Raw genomic sequence first — 15,404 nt, 5'->3', positions numbered from 1 at the left:
GTGTGCTCACAGGTGAACTAGAGGAGCTGGACCCTCCCCACCCATGCGGGGTGCAGGGTTGCCCCCCGGGCTACGAGTGCCGGGAGTGGATCGGTCCCAACGACGGGATCACGCAGTTTGACAACATCCTCTTTGCTGTGCTGACCGTCTTCCAGTGCATCACCATGGAAGGGTGGACCACAGTCCTGTACAATGTGAGTCCTGCAGCTCCGGGGTGGGGGGCTGGAGGCTGTTGCTATGTGCTGGAAGCTCAGAAGATCCAGAGTTTCCTTGGGGTTAATCCTTCTGGGAGATGGGGGACAGAGGGGTGTGTTCCATGTCTCCAGGCAAAGGGAGCCATGGTCCCCATCTCTGACTCGTTGCAGAGGGCAAAACCTCGTGGGCATGTCCTGCAATGCTCCTTCTGCTTGAAGGTTGTCCCTGGGGAGGAATCCTTCCTTGCCTGCTCCTCCTGTGCTCCCCAGGGCAGCTCTGTGAGAGTGGAAATGTTTTCTGGGCACTGCAGACCGGGCAGAGGATGTCTGGTGGCCTGGGAAAGGCTCAGAGCTGGGCTCAGACCCCTTCTCTGGGGCAGGGACAGCATTTCAGTGTCCAGCAGGGAGCTGGGATCTTCGTGCTGATGGAGCAGGGAGCGGCTGGGCTGACTTCTTGTGGTTTGCAGCTGCTGGAAGCTGCTGATGCCCAAGCCCTTGGACTGCCCAGAGAGGAACTTGAGGGCAAAGCTGGAAGAAAAGCTCCAGGCGATCCCAGAGCTCCGTATCGCCGTGGGCGACTGGCCATATAAGCATGTTTGAGTTCGTGGGCTAGAAACAACCGTGCCTGTTCTGTTCCCAGCCTAATTTCAGCATCAATTTTGGCGTCATTGCACCGGGAATGTTTTTATACCCTGGTTCCCATAACGCCCGGGGATCTGCAGAGTGGCGTTGCTCTGCGGGAGGCAAATTGGATGGCATGTGGTGGTGAAACTGCTTCAGGAGGGACTCTGGCTTGGTTTTAAACCCCAGGCCAACGTCAGGCTGTCAGCATTGGGGCCCCTTTCCTGCTCAGCCTGTCACAGGGTCCCTCTGGGGGTGCAGGATGGAGTGTGTGGACAGATGGATTGTGAAAGCCAGGCTGGAGTAGAAAGGGGAGAGTTGACTGCAAAGGCTTGACCTTTCCATGGGGATTTGGTTTTCCTCTTCCAGAAGGAGATGGCAGTGGCAGGATCTGGCCGTGTCAGGGGGGGAATTAAGAAGGATTGAAGCAGCTGAGCGTTCCGACCGAAAAACTTCAATTTTGTGTCTGTTTCTGGTGTGTCAATGGGATTAGAGACTTACCCACAGCACCTATTGCCCAGGAATAATTGAGTGTATTGGGAAAGGTGGTTTTCCAGTGCCCTGGGCAGCTGTTCCCACTGTCATATGTGAATTCCTGTGGCAGCCACCTGCCCTGGGCCCTGCTCTGGTGTTAGTGACTGTCTCCCTGTGTCTCCCTCTTCTCAGCCTCTGCAGCAATCAGCAGCAGCACTCCCTGTGCTGAAACCCTGCTGTGAGGGGATGTGGAACAGACAATTTGTGGTCTGGTGGACCTCAGGGGTTTGTTTGAGTGAGTCTGGTCTCCTGCAGCTTGGGGTGTCCTTGCTGGGAAGGCTGGAGCTGATCCCTTCAGTGCCTGGGATTTGCTGATTCATCACCTGGGTCTGAAAACGCAGGAGCTGGGAGCTCTGCAAACTGTGCCTACCCTGCAGGAACCCCTATTCCCTGCCCTAAACTGGGGGGCTCTCTGGGACCCCTGTGGGGATCCAGGTCGTCTTCCCTGCAGGATTAGCCAAGCTGGGCAGACGTGCTCTGTCACCCGTGTCGCTGTCATGCTCTGTCACCACATTCCCAATGGCCAGGGCCATAAATCAGGAGCCTCCCTTCCCTGTTCCTCTGCAAAGAACCAGCTGTTACTGACCAGTTATGGAAAGGGGCAGGGACCTTCCTTGGTTTTTAATAGAATGAGAGCTGGGGGCCTTGATATCATTAAATGCTGCTGATGCACCTCGAGGGGTGGCCAGAACTGCTGCTCCCAGCACTGCTGGGCTGCACCTCCCGTCCTCCCCAGGGACTCTCAGGGGGCCTCACGGTGCAAAGGTTGTGGGTGCTTGGTCCTTTTGCTACCTGGAGACAGAAAAAAATGGATTTCTGTCTTTTTTTTTTTAATAAAAAGATGAGGGATGCAGTCCCTGGAGGATGCAGGAGGAGGGCTGGAAAACTACAGGGGTGCTCTGCCATCACCTTCATCACTTGGAGCAGCAAGCCAGAGCAGGCTCCTGCTGCTAACCTTGCCCAGCCCATGCCCCAGGTTTGGGGGGTTCAGTGGGGAACTCCTCTCTCCCACCAGGATAAAGTGATGGGAGGCTGTGTCCTTGTGGATTAACGCTGCAGGGGAGAGGGAGATGGCAGGAAAACCACTTTAGCAATCTCCAAGAAATTGCTTACTATAGAATTCCCCTGTGTGACTGCATCATGATTTTAAGATCTGCTTTTCCACCGTTCTCCCAGGTCCAGGAGTGTGGCTCCTGGAATTTGGAGGCAGCATTACAACAAGCTAATTTCCACATGGATTATTTCACCCATGTGCTTGCTTTTTGCTTTCTTCGTGCCAGCTTTGACTTGATGAGGTAGAAGTCACGGTATGGGTTGAAATAAAAGAATTGTGGGGTGTTGTGGCTTTTCCAGCTGCTGTCCCTGGGAGCCTGGGGGACTTTGATTTATTTTGGAGGGGAGCTGGACTTGGGGGCCTGCCTCTGTGGTCTGAAACAGGGGCTAAGAAGTATTTTGGTTTTCTTCTTCTCCTGGAGCAGACACCCCTTCCCCAGGCTGGCTCCAGACCAAACCTGATTTCTGTAGGGACCAGAGGGAAGTACAGTGCTGGCAAAGAGACTCAGTGTCCTACTTCTCCGCCTCTGCAGCCGTGCTGGCGTGGGGCAGGGATGCATTTTGTCATTAAACAGCGCTGCTGGGGCTTGGGGGGATGGCTGAGGGGCTCCCCAGGCTGCTGAGGGGCACAGGTGATGCTCAGCCTGGATCCCACGATCCCAGGAAACAAAAGGGTGAGGAGTTTGAAATTGGTTATTTCCTGAGGGAGATGGGAGGGCTCACCCTGGAGAAAAGGAGGCTCATAGGGGGATTTTCTCACTTCACTACAACTCCCTGACAGGAGGTTGTGACCAGATGGGGTTGGATCTCTTCTCCCAGGTAACAGGGTGAGAAGAATTGCCTTCGAGGTAGGAGGGCCAAACAGTACAGGGAGCCTTAGGAGATGCCAGGGCTGAGTGCTGAGAGCCTTCTGGGTGCTTTTGCAGCAGGAGAGGAGCATTTTCTGGGGGAAAAGAACACCAAGCTGCTGGTGGCTTCCAAAAACACCTCCCAAAATGCAGTGGTGGCAGGCAGAGCTGTGTCCACAGCCTTGGGGGAGGTGGGTCTGGGTCTTGCAGCCCCATGCAGAGCTGCAGCAGAGAGCCAGGAGGCTGCAGGGGCATGGGTTGGGTGCCAAGTGTGAGCTGTGCATGCAGACACGCTGTAGGAGTGGCTGGAAAACAGGAGCTGCTGCAAGGATGGGGGTTTGCAGCATGTGTGACTCAACCCCCACGTGCTTCCAGCATGTTGGAGGTGCTGGGGCCAGGAGGGGAAGATCCCCTCAGTGTCTGGGATCTCCTCTACTCATGGGGTGCAAAAGGGTTTTGGTGGATCTCACCCTGTGCAGAAGTCATTTTGTGACTGGGTTTGCACAAGTTGGCTTGGACAGGTTTTGTCAGTGAAACATCTCCAAAGTGGAGAAGACAGGGTCACAGAATGGTTTGGATTGGAAGGAGCCTTTTAAAGATCATCCAGTCCACCCCCTCTGCTGGGCAGGGACACCTTCCACTAGTCCAGGTTCCTCAGAACCCCATCCAACCTGGCCTTGAACACTTTCAGGGATGGGGCATCCACCACCTCTCTGGGCGATCTTTGCCAGGTGTGACTGCCCTCCTTGGAAAAAAAAAATTATTCCTTATATCTAATTTAAATCAACCCTCCTTCAGATTCAAACCACTACCCCTTGTCCTGTGACAACAGGCCCTGCTCAAATGTTTGTCCTCATCTTCCTTACGAGCCCCATTGAAGTGCTGAAGGTCTTCTGTGGGAGCCTGGCTTTGAAATGCAGTGACACATCCATCCTTTTTTGAAGCAGGGACTGTTCAGGCCAGCCTGACTCGGGATGCTGGGGAAGGGAGGTGTGCTAATATCACTGTCATGCTGTTAATATCACTGTCATGCTGTTAATATCACTGTCATGCTGGAACACATGGGTCAGAGATGTGAGCAGGGCTTGGCTGTCCTGCTTCCTGCCCCATCCCCATTTTCCCCAGTCGACCTTGGAGCAGGGTCAGAGGAGGAATCTGTTGTAGAACAGTTGTTTTTCCGTGTGTGTGTGTAGAAGATTGCTACCACTGCATGTTGGCATCAGTTCCTGGGGTTTCAGGCCATCCCTTGGGATGCTCAGCACTCAGCTGCCCTCCCCAAATCTCCTTTGTGTGAGCAATGTGAGACCTGAGCGTGGTGCAGCTCTGGGTGGATTCCTCCCCAGCATTTGGAGAGAGGACAGTGCCTGGCTTTGCACAGAGCAACCAGGAGGCAGCAAAATTAATGACTAGACCAGAGAGGATTTTGCTCTTTTTGGGAGGTTTGCTCAGAACTGAGATGAGCTGGGAAACCTCCCTGAGCCCAAACACTTCCAGGACCTCTGGACACCGGTGTCTGTCAGCAGGGCAAGAGCTGCAGCAGTGCCAGCCGTGCACCAAGGCTTGTGAGAACTCTGCTTGTGGTGCAAAGATCCCCAAAACAGCCCTGACACCACAGTGATGGGCTGGAGGAGCTGGGTACAGCAGGGAGCTGGGAGTGTGATGCATATCGGTGGCTCCCAGCACGGAGCTGGGAAAGAGGAGGAGGAGGAGGAGGGAGAGAGGCTGGAGAGCAGGAGAGGTGGGAGGGATGGCAAAAAGAGGGAAACCACCTGGCTTTTTAGCCCTCTGTGCCCTGGGACGGTGCCAGGCTCTCCAGCTTGCCGAGGGACCAGGAGTCCCTTCTTATGTGTTTTAAATTAAAACACAACGCACACAGAATATCCTGGCGGGGAGGTATGAAAATTTAATCAGGCAGCGAGCACAGCCCGTAATGCCTCTGCAGCTATTCCTGGCAGCTCAGGGCACAGGGCTGGGGGAATGGGAGCTGCCAAAAAGTCCCCAGCACTTGTGGGACAGAGCCCTTTCCTCCTCCATCCTCCGAAATGCTGCGTGTTTTAAACGTGGATGAGAGCACGTGAGAGCAAATTCAGAGAGGAGACTTCAGCTTCCACCCCAAAGGTTCAAACCCTTCTGAACTCAAAAAGTGAGCTGTTTCTCCCTGAATGGCTCCAGTTGGTGCTGGAGCCTGGCCCTGCCAGGCACGTGTGTGGCAGCCAGCCTGCTCTCCCCTCTCCTCCCTTTCGACACACGGCTCTTTCTCCGCACTCAGCAAAGCCAGACCCTCACCAGCTTGCCAAATGTTCCTGCCTTTATTTTTTTCTAATTTTTTTTTCCCTTCTTCCCCTTTTTCCCCCTCTCTCTCTGTGTGTGTGTGTGTGTGTGTATGTGATGAAATGACACAGCAAGAAACAAACTGTGTCTGCTGGATCCCAGCTTTCAGGCATGTTCTATCAAAAGCTCCCTGCCCACACCCTCCTCCCTGCCCGCGCGGGAAAGTCTCACTCCAAGACGGTCTGCTGGAGGAGCTCAGGGGGGCTGGTGGAGGTAGAAGTGCTCCAGCACGGGTTCTCTGGCACTTCCCAGCAGTTCCAAACTGGTCAATGTGCTCCTGTGCTCCAGGGCTGGGTTGTGGGGCTGGTGGGCTCCATGAGAGAGCTTGTGTAAGGGTCTGTTGCCCCAGTGCACCACAGCTGAAGCTGGGGATGTTCCTTCCTCTAGGAACGTCATAAAAGGATAAAAAATCTTATCATGGGGCCCAAGCTGCCTCCCTGGGCTTGCAGCATGCCCAAAACAAAGCAGGGATCCCCATGAGAAAACAGCCCCAAAGCTGATCCTGTAGAAGCCATGCCCTGCTGCAGCATCCAGGCTCTGGGTCCAGCAGGGTCTGTGCATCCATGCTGAGGCAGCTGGGTGCGATTTCTTGGTGGGTTGGAGAAGGAGAACAGCACCAAAATCAGTCTCAGTGCCTGTTTCAAATATTTTGAAAATGCTGGATTTTTTAGTAATCCTTCCAGCAACGCGTTTTTGGCGTTCCATTTAGGAAACAGAAAAATGAAATGCATCGTGTCCTTCCCCACTCCCTCCCTGCACACACTCAGAGGGAAGATTATGCTGAGTTTTGTGTCCCCCTCTGGTGTTATTCCAGAGCTTCCCAGGGCCAGTGAAGGGCAGTGCTGGAGGATGGGGATGAGGCAGGAGGTGCCCACCCTGCCTGGAGACCCCGACACGGATGTGTCCCACCCCGGGCCAGTCCTGGCCTTGCAGAGGAAATGCACCCATTTCCTCATTAACCTCATTTGGGAAAGCAAAGCATTTCCATTCAGATCTTGTCCAGTGCCAGGGTCGCTGATGGATCCCAGGCAGGGAGTGAAGCATGGCCCTGCATGCAGGAGATTCAATTACTGCTATTAAAGGGAACAAGGAGATCTGTTACTGCTCTGGGGGGAGCAGCAGCGGGTGTCAGCGTCTGGAGGGAGCTGCTCAGGCCAGGGAATCTGCTGGGAGGTATTTTTATAATTAATTTTCCCCGCCTTTTGCTGTGGCTGCTGGCCTGTGTGAGACTCTCAGCTGGATGCAGGGAGGAGCAGCTGATGCTGGGGGGACACCATCAGCCGTGGCAGGAGCACAGTGGGTGTCACCAGCAGGCAAAGACCATCAGAAGTTGCCAAGCCAAGGATTTGGAGAGCAAATCATGGAAGCTGTGGTGGTTCTTCACCCGCTGTCCCGCTCTGCAAGCACCCGAGAAGCGCTGGGGAAGGCGGGCACAGCTCCAGGGTCAAAGGCCCTTGAGATCCATGGCTTTTCCCATCATCCCCAAACCTCTGTGTGAATGAAACCCACGTCCTGCTGCTCCCTGAAAGCTTTGGGTGCCCACAGGCCCCCAGTCGCCCTCCCCAAGCTGGTGAGCAATGAGTGGCCATTGAGGCTCCCTGCGCAGACTGAACCTGCTCCCTGTTTATTTTTAGCCAGGAGAGACTGAGTTTGAGGGGTTTATTGAGGTTTTCCCCCCTCCCTTCCCCTATAGCAAAGAAATCCTGAAGGTTCCCATGCGCCGCAGCCCGAGGGAGGGGACGTGTGGGCTGTGCGCTTGTGCTGTGCATTCAACTTGAGGATATATTTAGATTTCTTTAGATTTCTGGCCCCCTGAGTGAGACCTGCTTTTGCAGCTTCCCGCGCCTTTTCCTGCCCTTTTTTTTGGGGGGGAAGAAAGAAAAACCCCCAAAAAACCAAACAAACACCACAAGAGCTGCCTGAAGAATAACCTTGTGCTTGGGGGTTGAGAAGCAGGAGCTGGTGGGGGCTCTTTCCCTCAGGAGGGTCCCGCTCCCACGCCTTGGTGCTGTCATTTGTAGGCTCAGAGGGCTTTCCTGGCAGCAGGATGGGTTGTGCCAGGATGTGAGCCTGGTGGTTCTTGGTCTGGTGGCCACAGAAGAGTTTTGGGGGCTGGTGGGGTGCACAATGAGAAGGAGGCCTCTCAAAGGGAAGGGAAGAAGCAGCAAAGACTTGGCACCAAGCAGCTCCTCCGTTTCCCAAAGGAATATAAAGAGCCTGTCCCGAGGGTGAGTGATGGGACCTTGCTCAGGGAGCAAGGCAGGAACCTGGAATTTCTTCATTAAAGGAGCTGGTGTAATTTAGGGATCAAAATTCCTGTGTCTACCCTGAATTCTGCGAACAACAACCACCTGGTACCTTCAACAAAGGGGGGAAAAAAACCCTAAGGGAAGGCACAGTGGACCAAGACGATGAAGTACGGCCTACAGAGGGATACAAAGAACCAGTGATGCCCCAGAGGAATGGGGAAAGGGGCTGCCCAGTCAAGACAACGACATTTTGGCGCCAAAAAATTTGGGAAGTGCGATGAGGGCCATAGCAGAGTTGTGTTGACACAGACCTCCTGGAGGAGCAGTGAGCGGTTCCCCACCTCTGCAGATGGAAGGAAGGCCCAGTGAAATGACATCTGGAGAGATCTGGGCACGGATGGACCTTCCAGCCCCGCTTTTGTCGACACGAAGCAACAAAAGGCGCGATCCCGGGAAGGAAGGCGTGGCCAACGTGGGAGCCCAGCGCTGAGACCCACCAGCCTGGGTGCTTGGGATGGCTTCCCCCCAAGCTTGGAGGGAGCTGGCACATGAAATGGCAGGTCTGGTAACAAGTATTTTTAACAGCTCCATCGAGTTGGGGGAGGCACCATCTGACTGGAGAATAGCGAATGCGGTGCCTATATTTAAAAGCGGGGGGAGGAGGGGAGGAAAAGTAAGGCAGGCAGGAATAGGACTGCGAGGCTGACCTCGATCGCATGCCACTTGGGAACAGATTTGGGAGGCAAGAGAGGAAAATGAATCATGGGTTTGTCAAAGGTAGGTCACGCCGGGCCAAACTGGCGTGGCAGGCCTGGGAAGGTGGTAGAGCTGCTCCTTGAAGTGAGATGGGAAATGGGAATGGGAGGAATGGGAAAGTGGGTGAGGAGGAAGGAGAAGTGGATGGGGAAGGGGATGAGGAGCTCCGTGAGGCTGGCGGGGAAGTGAGCAGTGCTGGGACGGTGTTGAGGGGACACGGGGGATGTCATGGACTCGTGGAGTCCTTGGGGATGCGTCATGGGCTTTCCTGCCTCCAGCGGCTTCCCAGGGAGGGACAGAGGCTGCCATCTTGGGCTGGGAGGCATCTGAGGGCTGGAGGAAGAGATGTGGGATGCAATAAGAAATGGAAAGCCAAGTGTCTGCTGAGGAGCAGCGAAGATCTCTCCTCGAAGCTCAGGTTGAAGCGGTGTGGAGGAGGAGAGGGTGAACCGGTGACATCGGGGTGACCACGAGGTGGCTGCGGGGCAGGGGTGTCACCAAGGAAGGAGGGACGATGGTGGGATGCAGGTAAAGTCTCTGTGCCATCGTGCAGGGATGGAGTGTGACCCATCAAATTGCTCCCTGTGTCCAGGGAGGATGAACTGAGCCTAGAGTGGAGAAGGGAAGGGGATACTGGATAAAATAGGGCAGGAGAGCCAGCTGGGCAAGAGAGAACTGGAAGAACCTTGCTTTGGCCAGCAAAGCAGAGGCTGGAGATGGCTGTGATTGCTGTCTAGAAATAGATCAGGATGGAATCAGGAAGGAAAAGAGCTACTTCAGCCAAAGGCCAGTGCTGGCAAAAGAACGGAGCGGTACAGAAAATGGCCACAAATAAATTTAGGCTGGGAATTACAGCAGTCATTGGAACATCTGCTTGAGGAGGCTTCCAGTGGGAATAGTGAGTTTTTTTGGCAGTCTGAGTGGCTGAGCAAGTAGCAGGTGATGATCTGGAGCCACTGCACCCAGACTGGGCACCACCAGTTCCTGGATTTGTTGGGAGTGTTGGGATGTCCCCTGAGAAATTTCCTGTTGGGGCTGGGGGATGCCAGCAAAACCAGGAGGACCCGTGTGGCTGCTGGTGGCAGTGCTGTTCCTGGTGGCAGCCTGGGTGGTTGGGACCACCCCTGAGCTCACTCTGGCCAGTGCAATGTCCTTGAGTATGTGGGTCCATGGCCACAGCTCCCCATCTCCTCCTCTGCCCCAGAAGTGCCCCTCCTGCAGCTGCTGGGTGCAAGTGGTGCTGTGACCTCCCAGATCCCCTCAAAAATCTTTCCAACCCCCTTTGGCTCCACCTCGAGGAGAGGCAGGCACTGAAATGCACAGAGGTTGGGATCACAGCCAGCCCATGCCATCCGAGTCCTGCCAAGACCTGCCGCAGGTCCCCTGTGCCACCAGCCTGGCTGGGACTGAAAAATGGAGAGGAAGGAGGCGGTCTGGGCACTGATAACCCAGGGGAAACTGCCCACTCCCCCCTCTCTCTCCTGCTGAGATGGCTAAAGAAGGGGTGGTGGGGGCCTGGTTCTGGGGGAAGATGTCTTCTCCTGCAGGAAAGGAGCTCGCCTGTTTGGCATTCCCTGTGACAAGGACCTCGGGGAAAGCCTGTGTTTTTTGGGCAGGAGCCAGTTTCAAAGGCAAGCAATCCTGACATGAGTGGCAGGTATCCAGTGGCATCTTGGCAGGGAGCTGAAGCCCAGCCAAGCTTGGGCTGAGGGTTGCAGGATGCCCTGAAGACTGATGCTGTGGGAGATGGTGCTGTCAGAGCAGAGCCTGGCTATCTCTGGAGGGCCGTGGCAAACATTGGCTGTCTGGCATTTCCGTGCATCCTTCCTTCCTCCCTGTGCTTCCTTCTCCTCCTAAAGAAAGAGGCTGGAGATGAACTGGGGCTCTTGAAAGAGCAGCATCTTGAGAGGACCTGTGTGTGGTTTCCCTCGTGCCAAAGGAGGAGAGCAGCAAATCCTCCCAGATGTTTTCAGAACCCTTTTGGCTGCTGTGTGCCAGGTGCTCCTTGTCCCTGAGACCGCTGCCCACATCCCCTGTCCCAGTGCCGTGGTCAATGCCTGTGTTGGGGGTGTGCTGGTGTCACCTTTCCTGCCTCGGGGTCGCTGTCAGGGTGATGGGGACACCCAGCTGAGGTTCCCACCGGAGGAAGACTCCAGCACTTCCTTTCCTCCTCGGAATCGCGCTTGTCCCGGCGCAGAGCCCCGTCTCAGCTCCTGCACTGGCCGACCAGGAGACGTGGTGCCAATGACTCAGATGAAGATGAGGGCTTAATTAGCACAGGGAGAAGGGGGGAGAGAGAGAAAAGAGAAAGAGTCTTTCATTGCAAGAAGATTGATACCACCTCCCCCAGACAGTCACGTTCTGCCGCATCACCCTCAGCCCGGCGTCATGTGCACCGTGCCTGACACCAGAGGACAAATGGGGCCTGGGAGGCGGCTGGGAGGGACAGAGGGGCACTGCTTTATTAAAACCTCTGGTGAATTAATGTCTGGAGGTATTGAGCAGGGCTCATCTTGCAGCTGTCAGAGCTCTCAGAGCTCCCGTCTGATCTCAGCTCCTTGGCTTTGGGGGACGGTGTTTGTGGTGATGCCAGTAGCAAAATGCCTGTTTGGAGGTTTCCCACCATGCATGAAGGGACAAACATTGCCTGTCTCTTCTTTAGACACCACCTTCCCTGGTTTTAAGGTGCCCTATAAACCCGTGCTCAGCCGTGGGGCTGCTTTGCCCCGTCCTGGTGGATGTGCATGGGAGCCCCAAATCAAACTGCTGGGGAAAACATGCTCAGGGTGACCTCAGCACCCCAGTTTTGGGCTTCAGGACCCTGCACCTCCAGCTACACCCATATCTTACAGTCTCTGCAGGGATGCTTGGAGGGGACAGAGGGGAGTGGTCCTGCCTGATGAGGACTGGGACTGGTGCAGGGTGCTGAGGGGTGCCAGGGCTCTTCTGGTGAGCAAGGGTGCCCACCAAGGCTTGGCAGGCATGGCCATGTCACCCTGAGGAGCCTGGTGTGGCCAGCCTGGAGCACTGAAGTTAACACCCCTCCCTCTGCCATGTCGCTGGTGTCGAAGGTGATGTCACATTTGTTTTTTTTCCTTTCCCCTCCAGACCAATGATGCCTTAGGAGCCACCTGGAACTGGCTGTACTTCATCCCCCTCATCATCATTGGATCCTTCTTTGTCCTCAACCTTGTCCTGGGAGTGCTGTCAGGGTAAGCAGTGGGGTCATTCCCTCCGAGCTGTGCCTGTCACACATCTGTGGGACCTAAGGCTGGTCCCTGTGTCCCTCCATCCCCTCCATCCCCACCTGCCCCACAGCAAGGAATTGCTCCCCTGGCTGTGCTTGGTTCTTTCTCTCCCTGGGGAGCTTGGGAAGGGACAGCCTTGAAGATATTTATTACTACTGTTATTTCACTTGGGAGAAATGGTCACTGGGGATCTTCTGGCTGCTTGGGACCTGCAAGAGGAGAGAGACGTGGGGGAGTGGGTCTGTGAAAATGTGTTTGAGTCCAGGCTGTTTGTGGTGGGGTGTGTGTGGGTTGGGATGGGTTTGGGGAGTGATACAGAGCACCTCTGAGCTGCCCTGCACTGGTGGGGTGCAAACTGGTGAGGATAGGGGTGCTTGGGGAGCACATGGACAAGCCCAGAAGATAAGGAAGTAGGGACAAAACAACTGTCCCTGTGATGCACTTCCCAAGGGGAAGGTGGTTTTAATCCAAGCCATTAAGCTGGGTTTGGAGACAAAAACTCTTCTTGTCTCCATGACAATGAACTGTGGTTGCATCAGCACATCCTCAACTGCTGGTTGAGGCTGGTGAACGGCGAGAGCGTGCCCTCTCCTGCGCTGGGGGAAGATGTGGGCTCCTCTGTCCTGACTGCAGCAGGTCATTTTTTAGCTAATTATGCATCATGGCAAAATGCAAAAGTCCTCATGGCAGTGCTGTGGCCAGATGGAAAGCCCTTAGATGCAAGGGTCACAGGGTGGAGAATGGCTTTGGTTGTCTCTGTCCCTTTCCCAAGGGTCCCTGGAAGTTCAAGTGTGATTCCAGGAGTTTCTAGGGTGGCAGGTGGGGGTCTCTCACTGGGCTGAATTTTCCCAGCTCTCATTCTGGGGTCTGACTGAGTCCAGGGGCTGGGGACAGGCTGCAGGAAGGGCCTCACATTGCCCTGCAGAGAGGGAGTTCTTATGGGGGATGAAGATATCCAAGCAGCGTTGGGTGGAATTTCTACTTCTCATGCCACATCCAGCTTGGGCATTTGGGCAAGGTGCAGCTGGATCTCAAGTGTCAAGCAGGAGCTTTCCTACAAAAGCCTGGAGAAGGCAAGTTAGGAAGATGGGAAAGCCCCTTATTACAACACTGAGGCATGCCAGTGAAGTGAGTAGTGTGGACACCGGGGCTTTTGGTGCTGGGGTGATGCTGGAAGGAGCTTGGGGACACAAACCAGACACCGGCCAGAGGACCACAGCAGGGCTGGTGGAATGCCTGGCCATGCCCTGGCCCAGCTTGGTGTTTCCCTGCAGCAGGGCTGCCCCAGGCAGCCGTTCCCATGCCCGCCGAATTGGATGCAGTTGTCTAGGACTCTTCCCAGGCACCGGCTGGCATTTCCTCTGTTTGTTTATCACTAACAGGGTTTGTATGGGGAAGGATGCAAGTGGGTGGGTGGCCTAATTGGCAATGGAGATGCTCTTGTGGCGTGGCAGATATCCAGGGTAAAGCAGGACTGCTCAGCTCCCCGGAGGGCTGGGCGAGGTGGGCTCTGCCACTCCACGGCCAGGCCACTGTGGTGTCCCCCTGCCCCGACACTGCCACATCCCCTGTGCCTCAGTGGATGCAGCACCTGGGCTGGGTGAATCATCCCAAGCTGCTGCTGGAGCCGTGGAGGAGCAGGACCTAAGGCTGGAGAAGATACTTGTGCACACAAATAATGCGTGTCCTTGAGTGCAGCAGGAAGGGCCTTGTTCCTCGCTCTGTTTGCTGAGCTCTTCTCGTTTTTAGCACTCCTCTGGTGCTGGAAGAGAGTACTTGGCTGTGCTGGGGGATGGGAGGTGTGACCTTTCCCTTGGCCAGCTCTCAGCTGGATGAACAGGCAGGGCCTGGCCAGATCCCCCCACTTTTGGCTGTGCCGGACTGAGAGGAGATGGTCACTTTGGGAGTGAGCTCCATGGAAACACCTCCACCGAAGGACTTCTTCCCCTGGCAGTTACAGCACTGCTTTTGGGAAAGCCAGGCCGTGCTCAGCTGAAATCATGGCCAGTGGCCTCCTTGCAGAAACCTGGCCCCACGCAAACCGCACCATCTGCACCGCTGAATAACGAGGTCCTCTCGGGATTTCCAGCATTCTCCTCGAGGTTCCCACCCAGGAGCTGCTGCTGAGCTGCCTCTGCCCTCTTTCCCTTTGGGGAAACAGCCCAACACCCGGGGTGGGTCCTGAATGCAAAGAGGCTGCAGGAGGACATTTGTGTGTTTCACTTGCCACCAGCAGAAGTTTGCCGGAGCCCAGATTTAGCAATCTCCTGGTTGCGATGAGCATCTCTCCCAACAGTCAGATCCCCAACTGTTAAGCTGAGGCATGACCTCTGTGATGTAAACAGCCTGGATCCATCTGCTCCTTAAGCACAAAGTATGTGGGAGAGGAAAAAGAAATGATTTTCATCACAGCGAGGCTCCTCGGTTTTTCTCCCTAAATACGAACGGGCACACACGCACCGGAATCGCATGCGACTCCTCTGAGAGGAGATGGAGCTCCTCCAGGCAGGGGCTTGGAGAGACAGATCTGCTGTGGCTTTGCCATTTATTACTGCGTCTATTAACTTTCCCCCCTCTATGGCTGCAATTACTCTGGTTGAAAGCAGGAGAAGGTGAAAAAATAAAATAAAAATTAAATAAATTGGCCTCGTTCCTCTTTGGGAGCAGGTACGGAGCCCAAGGAGTTGTGACTGCTCAGCTTTTAAAGCTGCAGGAGCTGCTGAGATAATCCTGGCAGGAGAGAGTCAGTGGGAGAGTGAGGATGGAGCACTGAAACGCTGCTTTCCACCTGAGGCTGCCTTGTGGCCGGAGGAGTTGCATGTGCTGGAGATTTGCAAAGATCTGCTCTCCCTTTTTTTTGTGAAATTGTGGAGTTTTGGGTTTTTTTTTCCCCCCCTCAGCTGTTTTTCACATAAAATGTGTGTGTTTGGGCTCTGTCTCCGGAGCAGCAGGACCTGATGAGAGCCACACTGCCCTGTCCCTGCTGCTGGTGCCATGTAGTGACCACCCCAGGAGTGACCACAGCCCCTGGGACTGTTCCTGTCCTGCTGACTGCCTGCTTTTCCCCTCCTGGCAAGAAGACAGCTTGTGTCTAGTTTGTCACTGGGAGCAAGAAGATGAAAGAGTGAAGATAAAAAATAAGCTGTGCTTGGAGGTGTAGCACTGAGGACTCATGCAGAGCTTCCTGAGGACTCATACAGAGCTTCAGAACCAAACAGGCTGAATTTTGACTCTTTCCCACCTCCCTTTCCACAGCCTCTGCAGAAGAAATTTGGTTTGCAATCACCCTCCTCCATTCATTGCAGCATCATCCTTCTGTTGAGAGCTGGGAGACTCCATCCTCAAATCCAGTCTTGTGCACCCAGCCCCTTTCCAGGGTGTCAGAGCTGTTATCATCACTGGTATTTCTGGTCTGCAGAAGTAGCAGAGTGGAATGAGATGCTTCCTGACCTGGGGAGACTGGGCCCTCAGGCCAGCCAAGGAGAAGACCTCTGGAGCTAATGGCAGAGCAAGAAGTCGAGCACGATGGCAAGAAAAATGAAATCTATCTGCCTTGTACCAAACAAGAGA

General features: G+C 54.8%; 1 protein-coding gene across 11 annotated transcripts in view; it reads left to right on the top strand.

Moving 5' to 3' along the window:
* The window catches only part of CACNA1E (calcium voltage-gated channel subunit alpha1 E), a 102,793-nt gene that overhangs the window by 36,396 nt on the left and 50,993 nt on the right, over positions 1-15,404 (top strand). For all 11 annotated transcript variants that reach the window (XR_001523141.3, XR_001523142.3, XM_015636484.3 and 8 more), the window contains exons 7-8: positions 13-194; positions 11,695-11,798. Coding sequence is in view for 9 of the 11 variants with exons in the window: in XM_015636484.3 (XP_015491970.1) it covers positions 13-194; positions 11,695-11,798 (286 nt within the window). In the remaining 2 variants the exon portion in view is untranslated. The remainder of the gene's footprint in view (positions 1-12; positions 195-11,694; positions 11,799-15,404) is intronic.

Source organism: Parus major, chromosome 8 (genome assembly GCF_001522545.3).
Source record: "Parus major isolate Abel chromosome 8, Parus_major1.1, whole genome shotgun sequence".
In the NCBI taxonomy this organism is placed as follows: Eukaryota; Metazoa; Chordata; class Aves; order Passeriformes; family Paridae; genus Parus; species Parus major.
This window is presented reverse-complemented; position numbering and strand designations above follow the sequence as displayed.